At 34.2% G+C, this 24,026-nt stretch overlaps 6 protein-coding genes across 7 annotated transcripts; 3 read left to right on the top strand and 3 right to left on the bottom strand.

Moving 5' to 3' along the window:
• Positions 1 to 50: 50 nt before the first annotated feature.
• Positions 51 to 1,599, bottom strand: LOC112800199 (upstream activation factor subunit UAF30-like). The gene is made up of 2 exons (XM_025842339.3): positions 987 to 1,599; positions 51 to 403 (listed from the first exon to the last, which is right to left on the bottom strand). Exons 1-2 carry the CDS (start codon positions 1,266 to 1,268, stop codon positions 278 to 280), a joined length of 408 nt encoding a protein of 135 aa, XP_025698124.1. The 5' UTR covers positions 1,269 to 1,599; the 3' UTR covers positions 51 to 277.
• Positions 1,600 to 3,392: 1,793 nt separating this feature from the next.
• On the bottom strand, positions 3,393 to 4,955 carry LOC112800198 (uncharacterized). Its single transcript, XM_025842338.2, has 2 exons — positions 4,303 to 4,955; positions 3,393 to 3,818 (listed from the first exon to the last, which is right to left on the bottom strand). Exons 1-2 carry the CDS (start codon positions 4,543 to 4,545, stop codon positions 3,603 to 3,605), a joined length of 459 nt encoding a protein of 152 aa, XP_025698123.1. The 5' UTR covers positions 4,546 to 4,955; the 3' UTR covers positions 3,393 to 3,602.
• A 127-nt stretch (positions 4,956 to 5,082) lies between these two features.
• LOC112800197 (F-box protein SKIP31-like) lies at positions 5,083 to 7,931 on the top strand. 2 transcript variants are annotated; one of them, XM_025842335.2, is made up of 9 exons: positions 5,083 to 5,288; positions 5,460 to 5,681; positions 5,817 to 5,890; positions 6,245 to 6,320; positions 6,498 to 6,608; positions 6,968 to 7,142; positions 7,255 to 7,373; positions 7,501 to 7,561; positions 7,672 to 7,931. In XM_025842335.2, the coding sequence occupies exons 1-9, from the start codon at positions 5,211 to 5,213 to the stop codon at positions 7,740 to 7,742; spliced, it is 987 nt and encodes a 328-aa protein (XP_025698120.1). In that variant the 5' UTR covers positions 5,083 to 5,210; the 3' UTR covers positions 7,743 to 7,931. The 2 variants fall into 2 exon arrangements, with proteins under 2 accessions (XP_025698120.1, XP_025698122.1); XM_025842337.2 differs by having other exon boundaries at positions 7,255 to 7,377.
• A 1,573-nt stretch (positions 7,932 to 9,504) lies between these two features.
• LOC112800195 (uncharacterized) lies at positions 9,505 to 11,725 on the top strand. The gene is made up of 3 exons (XM_025842333.3): positions 9,505 to 9,815; positions 10,035 to 10,347; positions 11,216 to 11,725. The coding sequence occupies exons 2-3, from the start codon at positions 10,086 to 10,088 to the stop codon at positions 11,470 to 11,472; spliced, it is 519 nt and encodes a 172-aa protein (XP_025698118.1). The 5' UTR covers positions 9,505 to 9,815; positions 10,035 to 10,085; the 3' UTR covers positions 11,473 to 11,725.
• A 440-nt stretch (positions 11,726 to 12,165) lies between these two features.
• Positions 12,166 to 18,197, top strand: LOC112800194 (ABC transporter E family member 2). Its single transcript, XM_025842332.3, has 12 exons — positions 12,166 to 13,393; positions 13,810 to 13,895; positions 13,980 to 14,077; positions 14,161 to 14,278; positions 14,366 to 14,455; positions 15,310 to 15,614; positions 15,711 to 15,906; positions 16,273 to 16,458; positions 16,548 to 16,820; positions 17,159 to 17,404; positions 17,502 to 17,639; positions 17,719 to 18,197. The coding sequence occupies exons 1-11, from the start codon at positions 13,291 to 13,293 to the stop codon at positions 17,619 to 17,621; spliced, it is 1,821 nt and encodes a 606-aa protein (XP_025698117.1). The 5' UTR covers positions 12,166 to 13,290; the 3' UTR covers positions 17,622 to 17,639; positions 17,719 to 18,197.
• A 2,577-nt stretch (positions 18,198 to 20,774) lies between these two features.
• LOC112800193 (F-box/kelch-repeat protein At3g23880-like) lies at positions 20,775 to 23,668 on the bottom strand. The gene is made up of 2 exons (XM_072196270.1): positions 22,337 to 23,668; positions 20,775 to 21,081 (listed from the first exon to the last, which is right to left on the bottom strand). Exon 1 carries the CDS (start codon positions 23,145 to 23,147, stop codon positions 22,473 to 22,475), a length of 675 nt encoding a protein of 224 aa, XP_072052371.1. The 5' UTR covers positions 23,148 to 23,668; the 3' UTR covers positions 20,775 to 21,081; positions 22,337 to 22,472.
• Between the last annotated feature and the right edge of the window lie 358 nt (positions 23,669 to 24,026).

The following is a 24,026-nucleotide window of genomic DNA, read 5'->3' as shown; positions in this document are numbered from 1 at the left end:
ACCATCCTTAAAATAGCATCACGGACCAAAAGGTGATTAAAACACATGGCTTAGAAAATAAAAAGCACATATATGCATAATCTTAAACAATGAGATAGCAAACGTGAAACAAAAGAACATCACGTCGGAACCCAATTGTCTGAAATTACAAAATCCAAGTTTCTTTAGTGGTTGGTCACAAACCATGCACAAAAAAAGACCTACTTAATGTACTAAAAATCAAGTTACCATCATCATCATCATCATCTCAACAACAGTCCAACAAAGGTGAATATCACTAGCTTGATTTTACAAAATGGGTAGCTAGCAATCTTGCAATCTCTGTGAACCCGACCTTGTCTTTCCCATCAAAAATAGTCTTCAACTTGTCATCACAAAAGATCTCCTTCTTATTACTAGGATTCTGCAAAAGAACACAGCCCTGTTATGCCATTGCAGAGACCAGCCAGCAGCAAAAAAGACAGAAAAATGTCACACAACAAGAGAATAGGCTTCCAATCTAAGACTTCTTAAAACAGAAGTTTCCACCAAATCCGTCAGGCCAGCATAAACAGAATAAACAAAATCCGAACAATTATTTCAAGCTTGCAACACTAACACCACAACCGAACCAAAGAATAAACCGTCTCAAAGCTAAGGATCAAACATCAAAACCAAAATCTTAGCACAAAGAAGGCAATCACTATTTGCCTAAGAAGCTAAAGTTTTCAATACTGAAGAATCACATTGCAAAAAACATCATAGCTAAGCCTAAGAGTTATTATGCATTTACACAAACCCTAAAATCAAAGCAGAACTAACACAAATAAACGTAATTACAACAAAAATGGTAATAAAATCAAACAAAAGCCGTAACTTTAAGCGAGGAAATGAAAGAATCAGTGAATAAAATGGCTGAAAAGCACGAAAAACACAAAGATCACAAATGAAAACACCCTTATTGAACCACAAAATAAAAGGAGAAAGAAGAAAAAAAACGAAGATACCTGAAGATTCTGCAGCTTGATGTACTCCCACACTCTCTTCACAGCGTGAGTTCGGGACACCTCCGAAGCACCGAGGAAGCTTCCGAGCTCGGAAGACACCGGCACTACCTTCTGTATCCCCACGTTGTTGCGCGGTCTGCTCGGCGCCTTCTTCGCCGCCTTAGTCGCGGTGGCAGCTCCACCGGACGCCGCCTTCTTGGCCGTGGCGGATGCTCCGGCCTTGGCCGCAGCAGCCATGAGCGCTCTTCCGGCGAAAGCGCCAAAAACCCTAGCTGGTGCCATGATCGCAGTGCAAAAAACCCTTGGTTTTGTTGGAATATTTTTGAAAAGTGAAAAACCCTAACAGGGAGTAATGGTAGAACTAGTGTAGAGTGAACACAATAAACGAGACTACGAGAGTGTGGGTTTTGGGTTCTCTTTCGCTCTTCCTCTTCCAGCTTGCTAGATACACGGTCGGAACTTTTCAATGCTTCGTACAAGTGACTCAAATTAGGGATGACGTGGCATGTTTTCATTGGAAGCTGGCCGTGCGGGCCTTGGGTAGACGCTGATGGGCTCACAAGTTTCTCTGTTTCCCGCTTTCTTTTTATTGTGTGAATATGAATATTTTTCTTCACATTATATGGGAATTTTTTCGGTGGAGAGTGAAGATGGTAGTTTTTACGTTATGTCTATATTTTTTTTTATTCTTTTTTCTTTTTTCTATTGTAAAAACTATAATCTTCACTCTTCACCATAACATTACCCCCTCCCCCCATATACACGTGTGTGTTAACAACGGGTTAAGCTTGTGCGGAGTTAGCTAGAGAAGGATTCAGGGAACCTTTTATAGATTTCGACGTTTAAGTCAATGGTAGTCTAAACAGTATGAAAATGTTGGAATGACATCCTCTAAAATCAATGTTGTACGAATGAATATTTTTATTGAGATAAAAGATGGAAAAAATCTCAGAAACTGTGAGTGCAATTTGGCAAATGAATAGTTTAGTTCAAAAGATAATTGCTAGAGAGCATTATCATTTTGTTTGATCTATGCTATTTATTTTTAAAAACCGTTATTGCTAACTCTTCTTTTTTCTTCATAAAATCTCAAGTGATAGTATTTTCAAACTTCACTCCTCACACATTTTTACCACATTTTTCTTCAATTGCAATCTCTAGATTTGAACCCTAGACCTTTGAGGTGGAAAGGAAGAAATATGCCATGTGAGCTAAGACTCATTGGCTTTTTTGGTTGTATTGAAGAAGCTAGAAGTCGAGACCTCTCTAGGGGCGGGGGACAATAATGCCACTTCAAGGGAAAACTCATTGACTTATTACATTCAAACTTGCAATGATGGACTATTGCATGAAAGATCAAGACCATCAAACTTAATTTTGTGGTGCAACAGCGCTATCAGCCCAGCAAAAAAAGAAAGAAAGAATAGGGACTCTTGGGGTAGGAAGTAGGAACTAGGAACGAAATCAGAAACTAGCGCAATTTCGATGAAACCAAGAAATTTTTATCCATGATACATAAGACTTGAAGTTTATAATTGCGTTCTCTCACAACCCCAAACCAAATCAGTCAACAAATCAGTAGAGTGGATTCAATAATCTAACTGAAGTTGAACTGAATCGATTTAACTAAATATAAAATAAAATTATTAAAAATTAAAATTTTACAATTTTACATAATAACTTATCTATAATTTATTATTAAAAATTTACAAACAAGTTCAAACATCACAGTTTTTAACTAAAAAAATCAGAGAATACAAAAATGATAAACACATGTTCCATCACAAAAAAAAAAAAGTTTTAACTAAACAAAACATACTACTCATCACAATTTATAATCATCATTAAGTGTTCCAAATTACATATAGCCAATAACAACACAAATTACATTTTAATTAGATTTTGGATATACTTTGGTTGCATCAACAAATTTGCAGGATGAGGATTAGCAACATCAGTTAGCATGCAGCTGATTTTTTTTCTCTTAATAATAACTAACTCACATAAATTTAGAGTTATTGGGTTGTTAAAAGAGAGAAAAACTCCGTTCTTTAAAAAAAAATAAAACGGTGTCGTCTTAAACAGATTAACACCAAACCAAAATCCCTAAAAAAAACTGAACCGGTTCACATGATTTACCAGTTAACCGTCAGTTCAACTATAGTTCTTTCACTGATTTTTTGCTTTTTCATGTCAACCGAATTGGCCAGAAGACCGATTCCCGGTTAATCAAGTGAAATTGGCCGGTCCAGTGTGATTTTCAGAACCATGCTCACAACTATAGGATCGTAATCAAATATTTGTGTCGCTATCATACTAGAATATAAATATATCCAATGTATGAATTATGTCTAAGCAAGAGACCATCTCTTTCAGGCTTAAGACTAATGAACGTACCAAAAGAGCAGCAGGAAAGACACAATATTATTTCGAAGGACAAGACACTTAATAGGAAAACTAGTTTTCTCATATAGAACAACCAAACTAGTTTCAATAGTTAAAACTCTAGTTTTGTCATTGGATTTTTCTACTTATGATAGTGATGCAAACTAAGAAACCACAACTCTTAATATCTAACTTGGGGTCTAAGAGGACAGAAAAACGATATGCGAAAACCTACTTCTTTGATGATTTCCCTTTCTTTTTTGAACCCTTCCCCTTTGTGTTGTCCGTGTGAGAATCCATGCTACTGTCCTTGGTGCTGATTCCACCCTGCTGGCCAAATTCTGGAGACAGAATTCTAGCAACCTCAGGAAAACCAATACTAGTTTTGCCACGTAACAAAGTATTCAAATTCTTCTCCCAGATATCATCTTTCTTAATACCAGGACTCTGCAGTGCAACCCATATCATTATAAAGTCAATGGCATAACAACAATAAAATCCAAATGAAGATATAAATGATGGAAAAGAAACAACTGTAAGTCACTACAGAAATCACAAGGATATGCAAACTGCAATCCATTATCTAAGTTCTCCCTCCGAAAGACCACCTCAAAAGTAGTATCAACAGCTCAAACCGACCAAGAACCAGGCTTCAATAGCATATAAAAACACCATACAGAATCTCATAATCATCATAGACTAAATCATGGCTGACCAAATTAAAGGTTGCAGTATTGCATAATCTAGATCGAGTTAAAAAGTTCAAGATCACAATTAACAAAGTAAATAGCAATGTGTAATAAATTAAGGTATCTTTGAGTGAGAACATTTATCAAACAGTTGGTATGCAGGTCCCAAATAACGAAACAGAGAGCCAAAACGCTGCAATGATAACACGATAATAAATATGAATAGGGTTGAAGATGGAAACCCTGGCATTGTAGAGCTTCATGAACTTAGAGAGGGTCAACGCCATCTCTGAACGAGACTGATGAGGGATGCCGAGGTAGTTGCAGAGTTCGCTCGTAGCTTTGCGATTTTTGCCCTTCTTCCCTTCAATTATTTCTTTCGCCTTTGACACCGTCGACATGCTCCTCCGCCATACTCCTCCCTTTTCCGCCGCCGCAGCCACGGCGGCAGAGGAGATACGGAACCCCACGCGCATCCGATTCATCTTGCAACTTCTACTGCGATTACACCATAGGCCATACTCCCCTAAATTACTGAATTGGGTTTGGATTTAAAAATGGCCCAATTTAAATTGGGCTTAGTTGGATCAGAGGCCCATCAACACCCCAAACTTTCTCTAGATTGTACCTGATGTAGTTGCATATTTTGTTTTGGTGTACTAAACGGGGCAAGAGCCCAATGTAATTGCATGTTTTTTGGTGTAGTGTAGTTGCATATTTTGTGGCATTTCATATTGTTGTTGTGGGTGGGGTTTCCCGGCCCATGAAACTGTCCAAAAAAAACTTTAAAGAAAGATCTAAATCAGATAAGATTTAGATCTAATATAGATCTTATCTGACCAAAAAAAAAATATATATATATGTATATATATGTCTATATCCGAATATGCTAGAGAACCGGACAAAACCCGATTGCTTTCAAACCGGTAGGGTTGACCCGAAACGCATCCAACCGTTCATTCCGTTTCTCATCTTTCTCCATCTTCATCAAATCCTTCATCTCTTTATTTCACCTAACCCCCATACAATTCCGGCCACCGGAGCTAATTTCTCCCGGTTTTCCGACCGGTGACCCGTCTTTCATTCATCTTCTCTCCGGTTTCCGTTCCATCTCTCATCGATTCCCTTTTACTTGTGTTTCCGTGACGCCATGACTATTTCCGAAGACGAGGACGAAACCCTAGCTCACTTTCTCGAATCGGAGGTTCTCTCCGAAACCTCTGACCAGGTATTCACTATGTTTGTAAAATTGTTCCCTTTTTGTGTGGTAATTTGTGATATTATCATGTCAGATGATCGATTAGGGTTTTGAATTGGGATTTAGGTGAAAGCTTGGGTATTTAGCAGATTTTGTTCGAATTCTAAGGTGTGAAGGATTAATTGAGTTGCTTTGTTGCAGGAGGAGGAGAATCCGGAGGAGCCTGAACCAAAGAGAAAGAGGGTAGAGGAGGCGGAGAGTTCTAAGGAAGGTGCCAAACAAAGTTTAAGTTCAAATTCATTGTTGGAGCCGAAGAATTACAGTGTGAATAACGTAGTGGTGCCGAAGAGGATTGAGACCGGTTCTTTCAGCAAAGTCCCACCTGAGCTCTTTCACCATATCCTTAAATTCCTGTCCTCAGAGGTTGCCTCTTTATATATTTTTGTGAAAAAATAATAATAAGATGAAGGAGAAAAAACCCTTGAATTTTAGGGTCTCTACGTATATAGATTGTTTAGGGTTTATTGGCTAACTACTGTTGTTTTTTGATGGGTGCAGGACCTTATTTCTTGTTCCTTGGTCTGTAGGTTTCTAAATTATGCAGCATCTGATGAAGCATTGTGGCGTCGATTGTAAGTAAATGACATCATCTCAAAGTTTGCAGCCTTGCGTTGTTGATAGTTGTTAAATATTTAGCATCTGACGACATGAGCTGACTTATTTGGATTACATGCTCTTAATCCATGATATCTCCTCATTTTGCATCGTCCTTGTAGTTGATGCTGAAGTGATATGAGACCATGAACTGCCATTTGAAGTGGTGGCTCTCACCTCCTATCTCAACTCCTATCAGATTGGGTTTTAGGAGTGGGTTCTCCTTTACTTCAATAGTTCATGTTGATTATGATTCCTTGTTTCATATGATTTGTGATATTAGGTTTTCATGAACCATGTTTATGTCCATTGTCATGATAAAAATTATTCAGGTACTGTATGCGATGGGGTCTTCTTCCCCCTACAAGAAAGTTAAGGGAATGTCCATGGAAAAATTTATATATTCAGGTAATTGCTCATTTCGCCCATTTTGTTTGATATCTATTTTTTCAACATTTGTTTTTTATGTATTTATAATAATCATATTTCATCATTTCTCTCATGGAAGCTTGAGTTGAGTTATTCATACATTTTATTTGTGCATGCGTGTTTGTGGATCCTTTCATTTGTCTCATCATTGTGCAGCGTGATGGAGAGGATATGGTTGAACTTGTCAGAAGCTGCCAAAATGAGTTTAAGGAGTATTACATTCAAATGCAAGCAGCTAAGCGGAGTCAAGCCCCTCATCCTTCGCAGGTAATGGGAGCCTCCATTAGTGTGGAATATCTACTGATATATTGAGAATGATCTTAGGGAGATAAATAGTTATGGTACTTGTACCATTGTTCGTGCTCCCCTGCTGTCCAAGCTATTTGATGAAGGGGAAAGCTGAACTTTATATTGTAATGCCTGTTTGATTTTGCTCTGTATGTATATAAAACTTAACAGGGATTTGGGATTTCATAACATTATGCAAATGCTAGGCTGGAAAGTAATTTTGTTGTTAATTCTTAATACTATAATGTGTTTTGATGTGAATGCTTCTTGCCTCCATAAAAGATGTGCCTCTTAACTGTTTGTGACCTCCCCTAATTGTATTCGTTTAACATGTGAAGGTGAAGGACGACAGAATAATCCTTGACAAAACATTAGCTGATCAAGTGTCATCATGGAAAAGCAGCAAGGGACTCAGCGATGCAGTGGTAACTGATCATGCTTGTTCTGGGGAAACATGCTCTTACTATGAAATCGGAGATGTATTTATTTGTGAGAAGACCGGGCAAGTTCATGGTATGAAACATGTTTTATGGACAATGCTACAGTGTATTTTTACATTGCATAAGTTTAAATCCTTTAGTTTAGACTAAATCTAACAATTCAATGTTTCTTTTTCTTTTTCTAGTTTGTGATGAGACTTGTAGAGAAGTAATCATGGATCCCACCAATGAGCTTTTGGTCTGTACAATATCAGGGCACTGTTTCGATAGATTTCTGTCACCGTCCGAGATGGAGCCGGATACTGTAGGTCTAAGTCTACTTAATATAGCATAAAATTAATTATCAATAGCATCTATTATAATACTGATACATAACCATGTACACAGTATAGCTTGTCCTCGTAACGCTTTCTGTTCTTTCGAAACTTCAGGAACTGCAGCAAGGTGGTGCAACTGATGAGGCAGAACCATTTATGGGGTCGGGCCGTTTTGGTAAACTCATCTCTCCCTGTCTCTGGCTTCTGTTCTTTGTTCAGTTTTATGATCAAATCAAATCTTGCACATCCATCTCATTATGTTGCTTCTCTGTAATCTTTAAACAGCAAGAGCTTATTCGCTGGGATACAATTGTGCTGATGAGAAGGAGCTGAAAGCAACTTTAAGGTTTTGCTGATTCCTCACTGTGTTCTCTTCTCGGTTGTAGATCCTATTAAGAATATTTCAGTAGTGGTAGATTATAAAACTCCCATTTTAAATTTCGTGTAATAGTCTTATCAATTATCATATGCCTTAACTATTTGTATTTCGTGTGACAGTCCTATGCGGTAGTGTATAGTTGAATATCATTTGAGGCATTTTTTCATTCTCTCTCTCGTTATTGCAATAATTGTTCATTTATGTTTTCGAAAATTTCTTGGTACTTTTGGAAGAAATAATAAAGGAATTAGATATAAGTAACGTACGAAGAAAGAGAAATGATAGAATAATGATTAGTTTCAATTTTTAGTTTAGCATTAACCAAATGCAATTTGTCAAGCACGTGTTACCTCATCCAGTCCATCAAAATCAAACATGTCTTTTAAACCATACACGGATGGTGGTTGAGTTAGGTGTTGGATCGAAGAAACTGAAGCAATCACTATTTTAATCTTCTTGATTGGTGTTCTAAAACTTTTTTTTGTTAAAAAGAATGTAAAAGAAAAAACGTAATATCTAACAATGCTCACAACGGGGAATTTGTTTTTGTTAATCATATTAACAACAAAGTAGCTTTAGTTGTTAATGATAGATGGTTAGTAGTTATGTAAAACATAATAATGTCACTTTTTCACCGATATTGGTCCATTTATTTTTGTTAATCATATTACATCGTGTCTATCAAGTTGCCAATACTTGCCATACTTATTCTCCCTCTTAATAATATTCCAGCTTAGAATCAGATTCACCACAACACAAGTTGGGGACCAAAGAAAAAGTGCTCCAGATTCTTTGATCGCAATCATTGTTTTAGCTTTGAAAGAAGTTCCTTCTTTAGATGCAATTCCAATTAACTAAGAATTCCTCTTAGAATAATTCAATGAAATCTAATCTCCCCATCCACATAAAATAAATAAATCTGAACACGTTTTAGTTTTTAGTTTGTTTAAGAAATATTACTCCAGCATAAATTAAATTAAACTAGTTTAAATTATATAATTAGTATATTTTTGGTTACTAAAAGAAGAATTTAATTCTCATATACTATATCAATAAATTTTATATACATCTAATCACATATTATCATATTAAAAAATAACTTCTTTTCAATTATTGCATTAATAGTCATTAAAAAAATATTTTATATCCTTGATACATCAAAATTACACTCTCAGAAAAACAAAGTTATGTAATTTTTCATTTGACATGTCTCCTTCTAAAAAAATGTTAAGAGTGAAAAAGATAAATAAATCATTGATTTCTTAACTCACAAATAAATAAAATGTTAATTAATTAAAATATAAAAATATTTCTTACTTCTTAAGTATGAAAATAAATAAAAGAGTCCTGCTAGGAAGCTAATGGAATATTTGTACAATGTATACAATGGGTTATATAAGTTAAAAAATGAACATCACTCATACTATCAAGAATAATCATCCGAGTAGTAGGAATAATAAACATCTCATATCATAAAACCACTCATCCCAAAAGTTTAAGCTGATGGGAAAAGGTAACACTAACTGAATCCGACATTCCTAAACCTCTATTGTATACATTATATAAATATTTCATTGACTCTCTATACTTTCTTTAAATAAAATCTTTAAAAAAAAATTAAAAGTCTTGTTTTTAAAAATAAAAAATATATTTTACATTTTTAATTAATTAAAATTTTATGTATTTTTAAGTTGAAAAGTCAGAAAAATATAAATATATATATTTTGTACTACAAGGATGAAAATCCACAAGAAAGTTGCTTAGATTATAAGTTAGTAGTTAGTGAGGAAGCCAATAAGATCCTGTGCCTAAAATCGAGGAGGGGCAACAATTTCGGAATATCCACGTGTCAACGTGTGAGAGCAGCATGCAATGCTTTGACGCGTATATGACAACAAACGCGTACGGCGTGCATATCTTATTTCGCGCTCATAACAAATCTAATCAAATCAAATTCATTCAATATATGCCATCCTCATCATCATCTTCTTCCTCTATTTCTAAAGATCCTCCAATTTCTTCACCCACTTCTTTCAAAATCCCTAATTCGGTAAGCTCCTTTATCCGCTTTTTATTTCATTTCGTAAAATTTTCATCCTTGTTTTGGAACTTCTTGTTCACAAATTAAAAATTTGATATTGCTATTGGCTTTTGCATGCAACACTAACATTCACAAATTTTCAATTAGGTTTTAGTTTTAGGTGAATTTTACCTTTTATTTATTTAAATCTGATTGTGTGTTTTAACCAAATTACGAATGTTTGTGCAGATTCAATTTTGGAATCACTGAATCAGCCTTGATTATTATCTGATCTTGATCATGGGAGGTGGAAAGGAGCATGATGAGAAAGGGTTGTTTTCACACCTTGCTCAAGGGGCAGCATCAAGTTATGCTCACTCACATGGACATCATGGAGCATACCCTCCTCAAGGGTACCCTCCCCCTGCTGGATATGGTGCCTACCCTCCAGGACAACACGGTTACCCTCCCGCCCACGGGTACCCCCCTGCCGGTTACCCTCCTCCCGGTGGCTATCCTCCTCCTGGTGGTTATCCACCAGCTGGTTATCCTAATCCACATGGTATGCATATATGATCCCTCTTTCTTAGTTTTGTGAAGCTACTTTAGTCTGTAGGTTATGTAATTTCACTTATATTATCATGGCTATATAATTGATATATAGTGTTTTTTAATTTTTTTAAAAGAATTTCATTTTGATTCATTGTGAATGTAAAACAGTTTTATAAGTGCATCGAATCGCGTAATGTCTTGTTAGTAAAAATAACTGTTTTACATTGACAATATGAATTGTCATATAAGAAAACGGATGTGAGACTATTATCTTAATTTATATTGTGAATCTTATACAACATAGTGATTTTTTAATTTTTATAGTAATTTTTTAAGTTTTAGTTTAAATTAGTTGTGACTTTGTGTTGACTGCTAATCAAATTGAGCAATGTTATATGCAGTCCCAAAGATATAATCATAATCTTTGATAGAAATTGTGATTAGTCTTTTGATAAAATGAGTCAACACAATCTATTTATTAATTCAATAGTCAATAGTTTTGACCATGCTTTGAGATTATTCTAACAATTTTCATTTAGGTTTATTTTGGCTGTTCTTTACTGCATTTGGAACTTGCTAATGTTTGCTGTTGAATGTGTTGTCATGATGTTAAACCCTATCCAATGATGCATTTGCTAGATGAAAAAGCTTTTCATGAGAATGAATTCTCGTGTTGTGAGTTGTTATTGTGTGATTTTTTACCACTCATTTGAAATGTGAGACCTGCACAATACATGTGACTTTAGATGATGAATGGTGAGAGATCAAACATGTTAAAGTAATGTGAAAAAAATAAATATAAGAAGACTCATTTTCTCTTTTATGCTGTCTAATAATGTCTACATTGCCGAAAACTAACTTCTCTGCCTTGTCACCAGGGCATAGTCACCACAGCGGCAGCGGGATGGGAGGATTGCTTGCTGGAGGTGCTGCCGCTGCGGCTGCCGCATATGGCGCCCACCATCTTTCTCACGGCCACCATAGCGGACACATGGGCTACATGGGCCACATGGGACATATGGGACACATGGGACATGGGAAATTCAAGCATGGCAAGTTCAAGCATGGAAAGTTCGGCAAGCATGGGAAATATAAGCGTGGCAAGTTTGGTAAAATGTTCAAGAAGTGGAAGTAGTTCTATCTTCTATGTAGAATAATACCCTATTTACTACTATGCTTTATATTTATAGCTTCTATCAAAATTAAATAAACGACAACTTGTGTCGAGCTCTTGAATGGTTTGCAAGAGTTTGGTTTACGCCAAGATCAATTATATTAGTTTATATTGTAGAAATTAAATAGAATTTAAAGATGAACATGAATTTGATATCAAACCATGTCAATCACGTTAAATTGAAGGTGAAAATGCAGTGTAGTTTTTGTGTGAAGTTACTAATTAAAAATTATTAGATAATTTAATATATTTGACTAAATTGTTATTTAACTGTTTTTAGCTATTAATTTCAGACAAAGATAGTGCATATGAGAGTTTTCACCTACAATTGGATTATGCTGAATCAAACTAAATTACACTGAATTATACACACTATATCAAACCAAATTCAACTCGATTGAAATGTGAACTTTTTAGAACCTAATAACAAAGCAGTACTCTGTTTATAGAAGGCAACAAAGCTGAAAGAAAATAGATAATATCCATTTTAAGCTTATTGACTTAACTAACATAAGCTCTCTGATTTTTCATGTCTAATAGAAATAGAAATCAGTAACTTACAATTTATAAAGCTCTTAACTCTCTAACTACCTTAACAATCCCTAAACTCAGATGAGTTAGGATTTAAACGTACGGAGCAAAAGATGCTAATTATGGGTGTTCAAAATCGATCCGGATCGAACTAAACCGATCAATCGAATCAAAAAAACCGAAAACCGAACAAACCGATCACAGTGGAAGGCTTTAGTGACTTCCCTCAAAAACATGCGAGTTTTTTTGGATAAAGGTAATTAAGGAGGACAAGTAAATTTAGATAGTATTTAAATTTGTGAAAATATTTTTTTATTTTTATTTATATACAAAATAATTGTTTAGATAGTTTTTTAAAGGCCAACAAGATGGTTTTTGGATTGCTTAACAACTCAATACTCTCAGTATAATTTTTTTTTCTTATCTATCTATTAAATATTTACAACACAAGCTAATGAAAATACGAATTTTAGAATTTGAATTACAACAGCAATTAAATTTCGGTTTATTTATAAGAATTTTTATCTTATATTTAAAAAAAGGTAACATTATCTTTTATTTAAGAAAAAGATATTCCTATTTCTTAGTAGTAAATATAAAAATAACTAAAATAACAAAAAATATTATATGTATTATTGATAACGATTGCAATATACTTTATTACTAATATATTTGAAAATTAAATAGTATTAGTAACAAATTAAAAAATATTAATCATTATTAAATTTATAAATTCTATCATATATAAATTTTATTATCTTAATTTAAAAATAAAAATTTAATTTTAATACACAATATAAAATATTTTATACCGTTTGTAATTATAACTATTTTTTTAGATTATGCAGTTAATATAAAAAATTATTTTTATTAATATAAAATTATATTATTAGATATATGTATAAAATAATTTTACACTTATAACAGATCAAATTAAATCAAAATTAAATTCTAAAATTAGATATTCATCTTTTCCTTGTTTGAACCCGAATTGAAACCGACCCAGAAACCCGATTGGAGTGGTAAGAAGGTGAAGCAAGTAAGTAACCCTAGCTTTTGCTTTAGGCCTTTAGCCATATGCTATGTGCTTTTCTTCTGCATAAGAACGTTCCCACCACGCGTCCCTCTCCCTCTCTCTCTCTCTGATCGGTGTTCGGAACCGATCAATTCCTTCCATTCATTCTTCAATCGCCGCCATAACCACAACATCAAAGAAGGCTTTTTTAATCGTTTCTCTTAGGCGGCGAGATGGCGGATCGGTTGACGCGTATTGCTATTGTTAGCAACGACAGGTGCAAGCCCAAAAAGTGCCGCCAGGAGTGTAAGAAGAGTTGCCCTGTCGTCAGAACCGGTAATTCAATCGATTTAGATCTCTTCATTCTCTGTTACGATTTTGTTTTGTGAATTGTGATGGATTTCAAATTCTTTTCTTGTTTTGTTTATATACCTTGATGCCCCCAGCAAGTTTCAATTTTTTGGTACTTCAGCTCAATAATAGATTTAGGGTTTTTTATTTTTTATTTTTTTTGTTTAAAGGTCGTTTCCCCAGAAATTGATGTTATCAGGTTTTTAGTGTGTGAAAAGTTACGTGCGTACACGTGGATTGTGTATTTAAGTTCAAATTTCATACTTTAGCTCAATCATAGATTTGGTTTTATCCCCTTTCTTTTGGGTTTGATATTTAGGGAAATTGCTGTCTTCGTAGTTTTGTGTTTCTTAATTCTTATGGGGTTTATGGTGACTGAAGAATTGTGTACGTGAGTGCAGGTAGATTGTGTATTGAAGTTACTTCTGCTTCAAAGATTGCTTTCATATCTGAGGAGTTGTGTATTGGGTGCGGTATTTGTGTTAAGGTATTTGTTGTCATTGTTAAGTTTTGTTTGGTTCTAGTTTGATGCGTTTGTGTTCTGAGACGGTTTTGATATTCGGTGGTGTAGAAATGCCCTTTTGAAGCCATCCAGATTATCAATTTGCCTAAGGACTTGGACAAGGACACTACACACAGATATGGTCCCAATACTTTTAAGCTGCACAGGCGAGTCATTTAGCTGCAGTTATCTAGAAAAATGGTGGCCATATGTTTGCTTTTGGTTGTGATGAATGGAATTAAAATCGCAGGTTGCCTGTGCCAAGGCCAGGTCAAGTGCTTGGATTGGTTGGTACTAATGGTATTGGGAAGTCCACTGCCCTTAAAGTTTTGGCCGGAAAGCTGAAGCCAAACCTTGGTCGTTTCACCGTAATAACTAAACTGGCCTTTCGATTTTTTTGTCCAAAATGTTCAAGGTTTTATTTTGTTCATTTGATTTTACTCTTGCTTCTGCAGAATCCCCCTGATTGGCAGGAGATTCTGACCTATTTTCGAGGATCGGAATTGCAGAATTATTTTACTCGAATTCTTGAGGATGATCTTAAGGTGATGTCTGTGTCCTTATTCTGTATGTATGCAGTGATGTTTTTACTGATTTTCTTATTGTCACAATGAAAATAGTAATCACATATTATTTTCTTTTGCATACCTGTGCATATTGTCAATTCCTTTCTCATTCAAGTCTTCATACTTGATCATTGTTTAATTATGTCCTGGTAGAGGCTTAGTGTCCATTAAGTTAGTTTGTAAAACTGCTTCAAAAGAGAAGCAAATGCAATGATTTTGCAAGTAGGTTCATGGAACTTTATTACTTATTATGTTGTTTCCCTCACAGGTGATTTACAGCATATGTTGTTGTTAAGTTAATGTACCTGAATATATGTTAAGCCAGTTTGTTTTTGTAAATAAGTATCAAGTCACAAAATTAGTTTGTAGGAGACTGCATCAAACTTTGGTATTTGGTACATTAAAATGCCTTATTCTCATAAATATACTATATTAACATTATCACACATGAAATGTTACGTTGAAGTTGAGCACCCATTTTACACTACCACTACCGATATCAACAAAGTAGGTAATACAGAATTGAAAAGCTTTTGAATGTGTTGATGCAAGTTTGAAGGCGTTGTAGATTTAGATTCTCATCATGCACCTAAAATTAAATGCTTTACTTTGGAACAATCACTGTAGGATTCTTTGTCCTAGTGTTCAGAAAAACCGTTTAATTCTGTACTTGGTAATGTGGGTTTTGGTATACTGACAAAATTTTGAGCATTCATTATTCAACTTTAAGCTGATGCTTGAATTTATTTCAAAGGTATCATACTTCTTGTGATAAAAAAAATTGTATACATCTTGGTAGTTGTGCTTATTTTGATTATTTGTGAATTATATAGGCTATCATCAAGCCTCAGTATGTTGACCACATTCCAAAAGCAGTGCAAGGGAATGTGGGGCAGGTGCTTGATCAGAAAGATGAGAGAGATAAGAAGGCAGAGCTTTGTGCTGATCTGGAGCTTAACCAGGTTATAGATCGTAATGTTGGTGATCTTTCTGGTGGAGAGCTCCAAAGGTTCGCCATTGCAGTTGTTGCCATCCAGAATGCAGAGATATACATGTTTGATGAACCCTCTAGCTATCTTGATGTGAAGCAGAGACTGAAAGCCGCTCAAGTTATTCGGTCATTGCTTAGGCCTAATAGGTTTGTGTCTTTTCTTCTGTGTTTTATCTGCTTGAAATCTTGTTCGTGTCACTTTTGATGATGTATGTTGATTTTTTTGCAATTGTCGTTTTCCAGCTATGTAATTGTTGTGGAGCATGATCTGAGTGTCTTGGACTACTTGTCTGATTTCATTTGCTGTTTGTATGGCAAACCTGGTGCATATGGAGTTGTGACATTACCTTTCTCAGTCAGAGAAGGAATTAATATCTTCTTGGCTGGTTTTGTTCCAACAGAAAATCTTAGGTTCCGTGATGACTCTCTTACCTTCAAGGTATGTATAATACTTTTAGACATCTCCCTCTCATATGTACTGGATATAAATACAATTTGGCTGGTGAAACCGGAATGCATAATAAATCATATGGGTTTGCTTTGTTTAAAGATTCCAAAGAAAAATTCAGTGAAATGTTGGAGATATTCAGCTCGTGAAAGAACACCGAATATATTCAGCAGCAGTTCCTTCCTAATTAAAGTTATTATAGAACAAATAATTCCCATCAGTGTTGCCTGATTTACATTAGTGTATTTGAAACATAATAGCTCAACAATGAAAATGTCCTAAAATATTAGAGATGAATTCCTAGGTTTGTGTTTTTATTCCAACAAATCTCACATACCTCACTCTTGCATTGTTTAGGTTGCTGAGACTCCACAGGAAACTGCTGAGGAGGCTCAGTCATATGCCCGATACAAATATCCAACCATGACCAAAACTCAGGGCAATTTCAAGCTTCGTGTTGTTGAGGGAGAGTTCACGGATTCTCAGATTGTTGTGATGCTGGGAGAGAATGGAACTGGAAAGACAACATTTATTCGAATGCTGGTATTCTTTTATACTGTCATATTTGGTATTTTATGGAAATCTGTAATTATTCCACACGTGTAATTACCATACTACTTTGAATTATTCAGGCTGGTTTGTTAAAACCTGACACAATAGAAGGTGGATCTGACGCAGAGATGCCTGAGTTTAATGTTTCTTACAAGCCTCAGAAGATTAGCCCAAAGTTCCAGTCAACTGTTAGAAACTTGCTGCATCAAAAAATACGTGATGCATACACTCATCCCCAGTTTATATCAGATGTGATGAAGCCACTTCTTATTGAACAATTGATGGACCAAGAGGTTGTGAATCTTTCTGGTGGAGAGCTGCAAAGAGTTGCATTATGTCTCTGTCTTGGAAAGGTATTATAAACTTCTTTTTAGAACTGCTCAAGACTGGTTGTGTGCCCTTTAATCGCAGTGTGCATTTTGCCTGCCTGAATTTGGCTTTACCCTGTACATTCTTGAGTAGCTGCATATTTTCCTATCCACAGTTAGTATCTTTATTTCCATATCATGAAAATTAGATTAATAGCTTAATTTTGTTGTGTGAAGCCTATACTATTGGCTCTAGTTGAACTAAATATATTTTTGGAATCACATCACTTGTTTTTGTTGTTAGTTTTCTGTCTCTCTAGATGTCTCTGTTATAAACAAAATAGCATGTGAAGATTTCTGACTGTTGCTATTTTACATGACAGCCTGCAGACATTTATTTGATAGATGAGCCAAGTGCATATCTTGACTCTGAACAGCGAATTCATGCTGCCAAAGTCATCAAGAGGTTTATCCTTCATGCGAAGAAAACAGCTTTTGTGGTTGAGCACGATTTCATTATGGCAACTTATCTTGCTGATAGAGTTATTGTTTATGAGGGTAAACCATCACTTGATTGTACTGCCAATTCTCCGCAATCATTGTTGACTGGCATGAACCTTTTCTTGTCGGTAAGTGTCATTATATTCAAGTATTCCATTTTTCCCCGCTTTTGATTTCTGCGCTAGTCTTTCATAATTGATATAATGTATGCCATTGCTGTTGCAGCATCTCGATATCACATTTAGAAGGGACCCAACTAATTATCGTCCTAGGATTAACAAACTTGATTCAACCAAGGACAGAGAACAAAAGAATGCTGGGTCTTACTATTACCTTGACGACTGAGTTTACACTTGCGGACAGGTTTGTCCTTAATGCATGTCTAAAATCAGAATGCTTTTCAATGCCTGCTGGGAACTGAATCTATTCTCTCTTCTTGTAGTTTCTCTAGGCCAACTCAACATTGCTTCAGTTTGAGCTTTTCATGGAATATCAACTTTAGTTCATTTGATGCCTTGGCATATAAGGAGATGATCATTTTGGCCTTGAGGGCATCTTTGGCAATGAATTGAGGAGCCTGTATGCATGCATGCAGGCGGCAGGCCATTATGTTGGTTGGTGCATTTTGTATATTTTATTCCCTAAATATTTAGTGCAGTTGCTTATCACCAGTTTTGGTATGACTTAGGTGGGTGGATATGAATGTTTTACATTAGTTTATATTGGTCTTGTTTTACATATGTTGCCCCAAATTTAGAGGGACAACCATTTGAGTTTAATCTTCTCTTGGGAGCTTATAATTTATTAATTTATGAGTTGGATATGTAACGTGGAGTATTATGTTTCACTCCCTTGTGACTTGATTTTGATAGATGCCTATACTTTGGAATATATTGCCACCGGAGTGGTTTTTACTTTTTATTTACTTTGGTCTGAGCAGCTTATTTTTCTTGAATGCTTAAGAAGTTAAGATTCGAACCCAAGATTTGTGGTGACTTGCTAATAATCATTTCATGAAATTTTAGCCATCAAATGAGCCGATTATAAAAGATAAACTATATTCCTTTAATTTTTAATTAGAGTGAACTATCAATCCGGTTCCTGCTTATTTTTCGGTTTATTTTTCAGAATAACAACACCTGCTTATTTTTCGGAATGATAACATGATTTCTCAATTATTTCTCAAAATAAAAATGTTCCACTTTGGCCACCATCTCTGATTTCCATGAACAACGCATAAGGGTTTATGTGTTACGTTACATGACTGAGCTATCACGTTATACTTGTTGAGGTGATTCTTATGTGCCAATGTATAAGGGTTTAATTGTCTCTAAATTTAAATTTGTTAAGGAATTATTTGTTCTTATCTTTTAAATTAATTTTTTCAAATGATTTTTTATTTATTATATTAATATATTTTTTAATAAATTATTGAATATATGATATAATAAGTACAATTTAATTAATAAATTATTCAAATTTAAAAATAATATTTATTATAAAATTAAATAAATAATTTTTAAATATATAAATAATAAATATTAAAATACGATTAATAATAATAATCTTATGATATGTTATTAGTATTATAATTTTGATAATTTTCGCAATAAAGTAGAAACTAATGAACACATTATTTGATATATATTAAAATTCCTTTGAGTAATATTAAACTTAATTTTTTATCTTTTAAAACTAAATTAATAATTTTATTTGATATCTTTGTACTAAAATACACTATCAGCAGGTTATTAATACTAAATGAAATAAAACATAATGTATATTATGAAGACCATTTATAAATTCAACAAACTCAAAGTATCAATAATATTATTAATCTATTAATAATACATATTGTCATAAGATTATAGATCGATGAAGATTTATCAATATAAGAATAATGTAGATTAATTAAAATTTTATGTATGTTAAAATTCAATTATTTACATAGTATAACTAAGAATTAAATTTACATATATTTTACTCAAAATCATTATATATGACTATATATTACAAGCAATTGAGCAAAAGGGAAGTTTTTTGACATTTCTCAAAAAAAGGAGTGTCATTTTCTCTTAAAAATACAAAGCACATGCTCTTTTAATTTGTTGAAATTAATATCTTTTTGTATTTTCAATACTTAGAATTATGCATCAATTAATTTTGATAATAATAATATTAGTACAGATTAGTTTATTGATTTTTTTTGTTAAGGTTAACATTGACTTTGACTTTTAAGTTACTTCTCATCAAAGAAGAAATTCATCAAAGAAGAAGCAGCTGGATCTTGAGAGAAGCTCTGCTGCTAATTCTGACTAAATTAAGCTCTCTCTCTTTCTCTCTTCTTTTAGTGAGGTCCAAAATTAGAAGGAGAGACTGTAATAACATCTGCTGATAAAATCAATAAACCAAAATTTGGTCCTCATGGCTCTCTATTTTATCCTATTCTTTTGTTCTAACCTGTTACTAATTACTTAAGAATAATCATCATTAACCGATTAAAGTATAATTGTTAATCCATCAAATACTAAGAAATTTGTTTGTGAAAAATTTGTGTGCTATTAATCCTTACTTACACACTACTTCTCTAGTAAACTAATACTGTAATTTACTGGTAACTGTAAGGTCTTATTTAAACCAAAAAAAATATGGCTGCTGCTATTGTGGGAGGGGCATTACTCTCTGCTTCTGTTCAGGTGCTGTTGGATAAAATCATTTCCACTAGTGTATATAAAAAGTTTTACCCATAATTAAAGTGATCTGCGTGCAAATTAATAAATAAGATTACTTCAAACATTACAGAACAAAATGAGGAAACACCCAAAATTGAAGTAATCTGTGATCCAACAATAATAAGGAAACACCCAAAATAATCACAATGACCTGAACTTTTTCCTACGCCTACATGAAATGGCAAGCATTTAAAATAAGCATAACTCTGAAGAGGAATTGAATTTTAACAGGGTTGAAATTTTAAAAAGTTAAATGATACTCTACTATCTACCACAATAATGCAATAAACCCTAAACAGATAAACATATTGGGTGTTAATATTGCAATTCACATCAAAAACAGATTCAGTGTCAATATCCTAACTTACAACTAACTTCATTATATTATAATTTGCAAATACTAGCTCACTTTTTCATGACATTATCTTGAATAAATTCAAAATAAATTCACCAAACAACATATTTAGAACCAAAATTAGCATGATGAATAAACAGGAACAACAGTTAGTCAAACTAAGGGAACACCAAAAGTATTTACGGCACCCTGATCTTCTGTATCCATAAATGAAATGCAGGGGTTTAAAACCACTTGCATGATTTCAGAAGAATTCATAGAAGTCAACCGTTGACAAGCAACTTAATTGAAACATCATTACTAAGATTGAAAATATTGCTCTTGGTCTTCAATATAACAAGATATTGTCATAAAATGTCTAGTTGACCATAAGATATGATAGCACCCATGGAAATCATGAAAACAAGTAAATATTTTAAAGGAACTAATAACATTGGCAAAGGAATCACCACACATATATATCACCTAATAACTGCTTCTAGTTCTATAAAATTTTGGTTCTTAATCTTCACTGCTTACATTCCTATGCTTGCAATAACATGCTACACATGTTGTATCATCTAAAGTTCTCAACATTACGGTTGCAACATGCTAAGATCTAATCACTATAACTACTACTAGTAGGAAGTACCATTCTTGTACCCAAGCCATATGATTCAAGCTCTATTGCACTCTTCTGGTCTATCTTTGTAATCATTGGTGTCACATTTTCCAGACCCTGCAGATAGAAATTGTTGTTTATATTTCCATTGACAACTAAGTCTGTAATTTAGTAACTTGCATATACGCACTTATTTTTCCATTCACTTCTTCCACAATGAAAGTTTTGCAAGCTATTAATAAATAAATATTGATCGAAATTTGTTGGAATAAAGTTTAAACAAAGAGAGAGAAAGAAGGATTTTAAAAAAAGACATAATGTCAATTGACTTTTAGCATTGAAACTTATTGTGACATAATGCATCAAACTTATCATTTTACAGTTCAATGTCAGTTGTGACTTTTAGCAGTATATTTTCTAGTGCATTGAAACAAATTTTCAGCTGCTAATGTGATATGTAATTCTTGGACTTGATAATTTTGTTGACAAAACAGCAATAGAACACTAAAAGCAGCTCCCTCATTAAGTTTTTGTTATGATACCCCTCCCCTCCCAACCATCCCTCTACAACATCATTTTAAGATCTTAAGTACATCTAACTTTTCTAGTGGCAAAAAAATTCTCTCATTAGTCAATACTTCATCATCTTTTCTTCGTATTAAGTATTTCACAGCAACAAAATTCAGAATACACATAGTTACCATCCTATTAGACATGTATGTAACAATCTAACAAAGCAATCTTATTTTAGTTGCTATCCTATTAGACATGTATCTAAAGATTCAAGAAATCATATGCTGCATGACAAATTTACTCCGAAGAAAAAAAGAACTAAAAACAATCCTCTGACACGTAAGTTTTTTGGTTCCAACACTATTGGAAATGGAGATACACAGGATCAAAACCACCTTCACATAGCCACATAATTTCCACGGAAAAAAACTAATGAAGGTATATACATCATAAATAGAGCATCTACATCATAGATAGGGCATACTTAGGGTACTTTTGGCAGGGTAATAGGATGTCATAATTTATTTCCATCCTTATATTATTCATTCCTATTAGTACAATCCAATCCCATGACTACTATAAATAAGATTTCAGCTTGCCATCAAGCTAGTTCACCATACAAAACATACCTCATGAAAAGATAAAGTAACCAATAACTAAATAAAGTGAAAATTTCATTACTTTTACAATGGGATAGTCGCGAAAATCATTCTTCACTCCAGAAAATCATGTTCTAGATTCTTACTAATGAAAAAATCAACGCAACTTCATTTGTCTTTAAACTTCATCTAACAACTAGCAAAAATTAATAAACTTATGCAACAAGTAGTCATGATAAGGATGTTAGAATTTTATGCACCTGTATATATAAAGTTTTTGGATCCAACAACAAGAAGTAGCCAAAGTAAGGAAACACCCAAAATAATCACAATGACCTGAACTTTGCTGACAGAACAAAAAGCTGCAGAAGCAAAACTTTGAATAGGAACCAAATTTTAACAAAGCTGAACCAAGCTCTCAACATAATCAAATGCATCGATGTAATGAGTGTTGGAGGAGATATTAACGCGTTTAACACTATTATCTCTTCGGTCATAAAAAACTGCCTCAGAATCATGCCTGCCTCTCAACATGAAGACATTTCCATTCACAAGTACAAATCCTGGAAATAGGCATTCAACACCGAGATGGTGAAAACTAATCTTTAGCAATTGAGTCCAAGAATTTTCATCTCCAAACTCCTTCATTTGCCATGCAATAAAATGAGTGCTGTTGTAATCATGAAGAAGATACAGGCTATTTCCCCAAACTCCCAGAGTTGGCTCTTGACCGGGGATCTCATCGATACCCTTTGGAAGCGGAATCTGTTTACTTGTATCGGATTTCAGGTCAAAAGAAACAAGCATTAACATATCAAGTGTAACAGCATACCAATCATAATCAGCTCCATGCGGGTTACGGAGAGCTATCCAATTAAGAGTGCCACCGATGAAGTAGCCATTATCTTGACAAGAAAACGGAAAAGCAGGAAAACTCTTGATCCTCTTCCATGAACTGCCACCAAAGCTATAAACTTGCGTAATCAGTGTTCCAGAAGAATCCCAAATGATAGCCAGTACCTTGTAACTGCCACTTGACTCATCGTACCCAAATCCAAGAGCATTGAGCATATTGACACGTAAGCACGGCGAGTTCTCTGAAATATACCCTGTGAGAGGGTTCAATAAACGCACCCAGATATCCCAAATATCCGTTGCATGAACCCACAACCCAGTCGTTTACGTGTAGAGAGTAGCGATTCTCTTGAGCATCAAGAGTAGATGATGGATTCTGGATGAAAGACTCAACGCTACTAAACACTAAGCCCCATTTATTTTCTTCGTCGAGGGGCGTAAAGAGGAGGATGGCATTTTTGGGTGAATGGTGAAGCTGAAGTTTGACGAAGTGAGGGTCGGAGATGATGGAGTTCCATGACTTGCACACAAGCTTCAGCCGCGTCAGCCAAGAGAGGATCTCCATCACCACCACTTCACACAAGAGGACCGCCGCTGTTGGGTCTTCAGCCTCCATCTGCATTCCCGTCTTCTGAAAACGAAAAATTTGTGATCGCGCACAATGTTTTTTAAATTTGAATAATTGAAATAGTGTTTTACAGTATTCTTTCAATTTATTTAGTAGTGGAATTTTATTTTTTATTTACCTTTCTTCTGTACAGTGGTACTAATTTTTTTATTTAAAATTTAATTTGAAAGATAATTATTATAAATTTCCTTAAATAGCAGTTACATACAAAGCATCTCACTTTTTCTTTTTCGTGTGGAAGAGAGAAGAGTGTAGCCTCTTCTCACATCATCCTGAAATACACTCTTCTCTCTCTCACAAAAAAGAAAAAGAGTCTAAGGGGGTTACTTTGTCTCCTAAATACAAATTAAAATTGTCCACAAATCTAATATTCAAGACAAATAGTAAAATAGTTAATAACTCGTGGGAATCTTTCTTAACTATATAACATAGATTTGATTTTATGTCTTTACCATGTAATTTCAAGT

Source organism: Arachis hypogaea, chromosome 5, assembly GCF_003086295.3.
Source record: "Arachis hypogaea cultivar Tifrunner chromosome 5, arahy.Tifrunner.gnm2.J5K5, whole genome shotgun sequence".
Classification (NCBI taxonomy): domain Eukaryota; kingdom Viridiplantae; phylum Streptophyta; class Magnoliopsida; order Fabales; family Fabaceae; genus Arachis; species Arachis hypogaea.
This window is presented reverse-complemented; position numbering and strand designations above follow the sequence as displayed.

Bases quoted from the DNA above. Each gene is read 5' to 3' on its own strand.
- LOC112800195 (XM_025842333.3), top strand. From the start codon at position 10,086: ATGGGAGGTGGAAAGGAGCATGATGAGAAAGGGTTGTTTTCACACCTT. The intron at 10,348-11,215 runs GTATGCATATAT...CCTTGTCACCAG, and splicing joins TGGTTATCCTAATCCACATG to GGCATAGTCACCACAGCGGC.
- LOC112800198 (XM_025842338.2), bottom strand. From the start codon at position 4,545: ATGAATCGGATGCGCGTGGGGTTCCGTATCTCCTCTGCCGCCGTGGCT. The intron at 3,819-4,302 runs GTTTCCATCTTC...GTTGCACTGCAG, and splicing joins TGAAGCTCTACAATGCCAGG to AGTCCTGGTATTAAGAAAGA.
- LOC112800197 (XM_025842335.2), top strand. From the start codon at position 5,211: ATGACTATTTCCGAAGACGAGGACGAAACCCTAGCTCACTTTCTCGAA. The intron at 5,891-6,244 runs GTAAGTAAATGA...AAAATTATTCAG, and splicing joins GAAGCATTGTGGCGTCGATT to GTACTGTATGCGATGGGGTC. The intron at 6,609-6,967 runs GTAATGGGAGCC...TAACATGTGAAG, and splicing joins AAGCCCCTCATCCTTCGCAG to GTGAAGGACGACAGAATAAT.
- LOC112800199 (XM_025842339.3), bottom strand. From the start codon at position 1,268: ATGGCACCAGCTAGGGTTTTTGGCGCTTTCGCCGGAAGAGCGCTCATG. The intron at 404-986 runs GTATCTTCGTTT...GTTCTTTTGCAG, and splicing joins TCAAGCTGCAGAATCTTCAG to AATCCTAGTAATAAGAAGGA.
- LOC112800193 (XM_072196270.1), bottom strand. From the start codon at position 23,147: ATGCTCAATGCTCTTGGATTTGGGTACGATGAGTCAAGTGGCAGTTAC.
- LOC112800194 (XM_025842332.3), top strand. From the start codon at position 13,291: ATGGCGGATCGGTTGACGCGTATTGCTATTGTTAGCAACGACAGGTGC. The intron at 14,456-15,309 runs GTGATGTCTGTG...TGAATTATATAG, and splicing joins TTCTTGAGGATGATCTTAAG to GCTATCATCAAGCCTCAGTA. The intron at 15,615-15,710 runs GTTTGTGTCTTT...GTCGTTTTCCAG, and splicing joins TCATTGCTTAGGCCTAATAG to CTATGTAATTGTTGTGGAGC.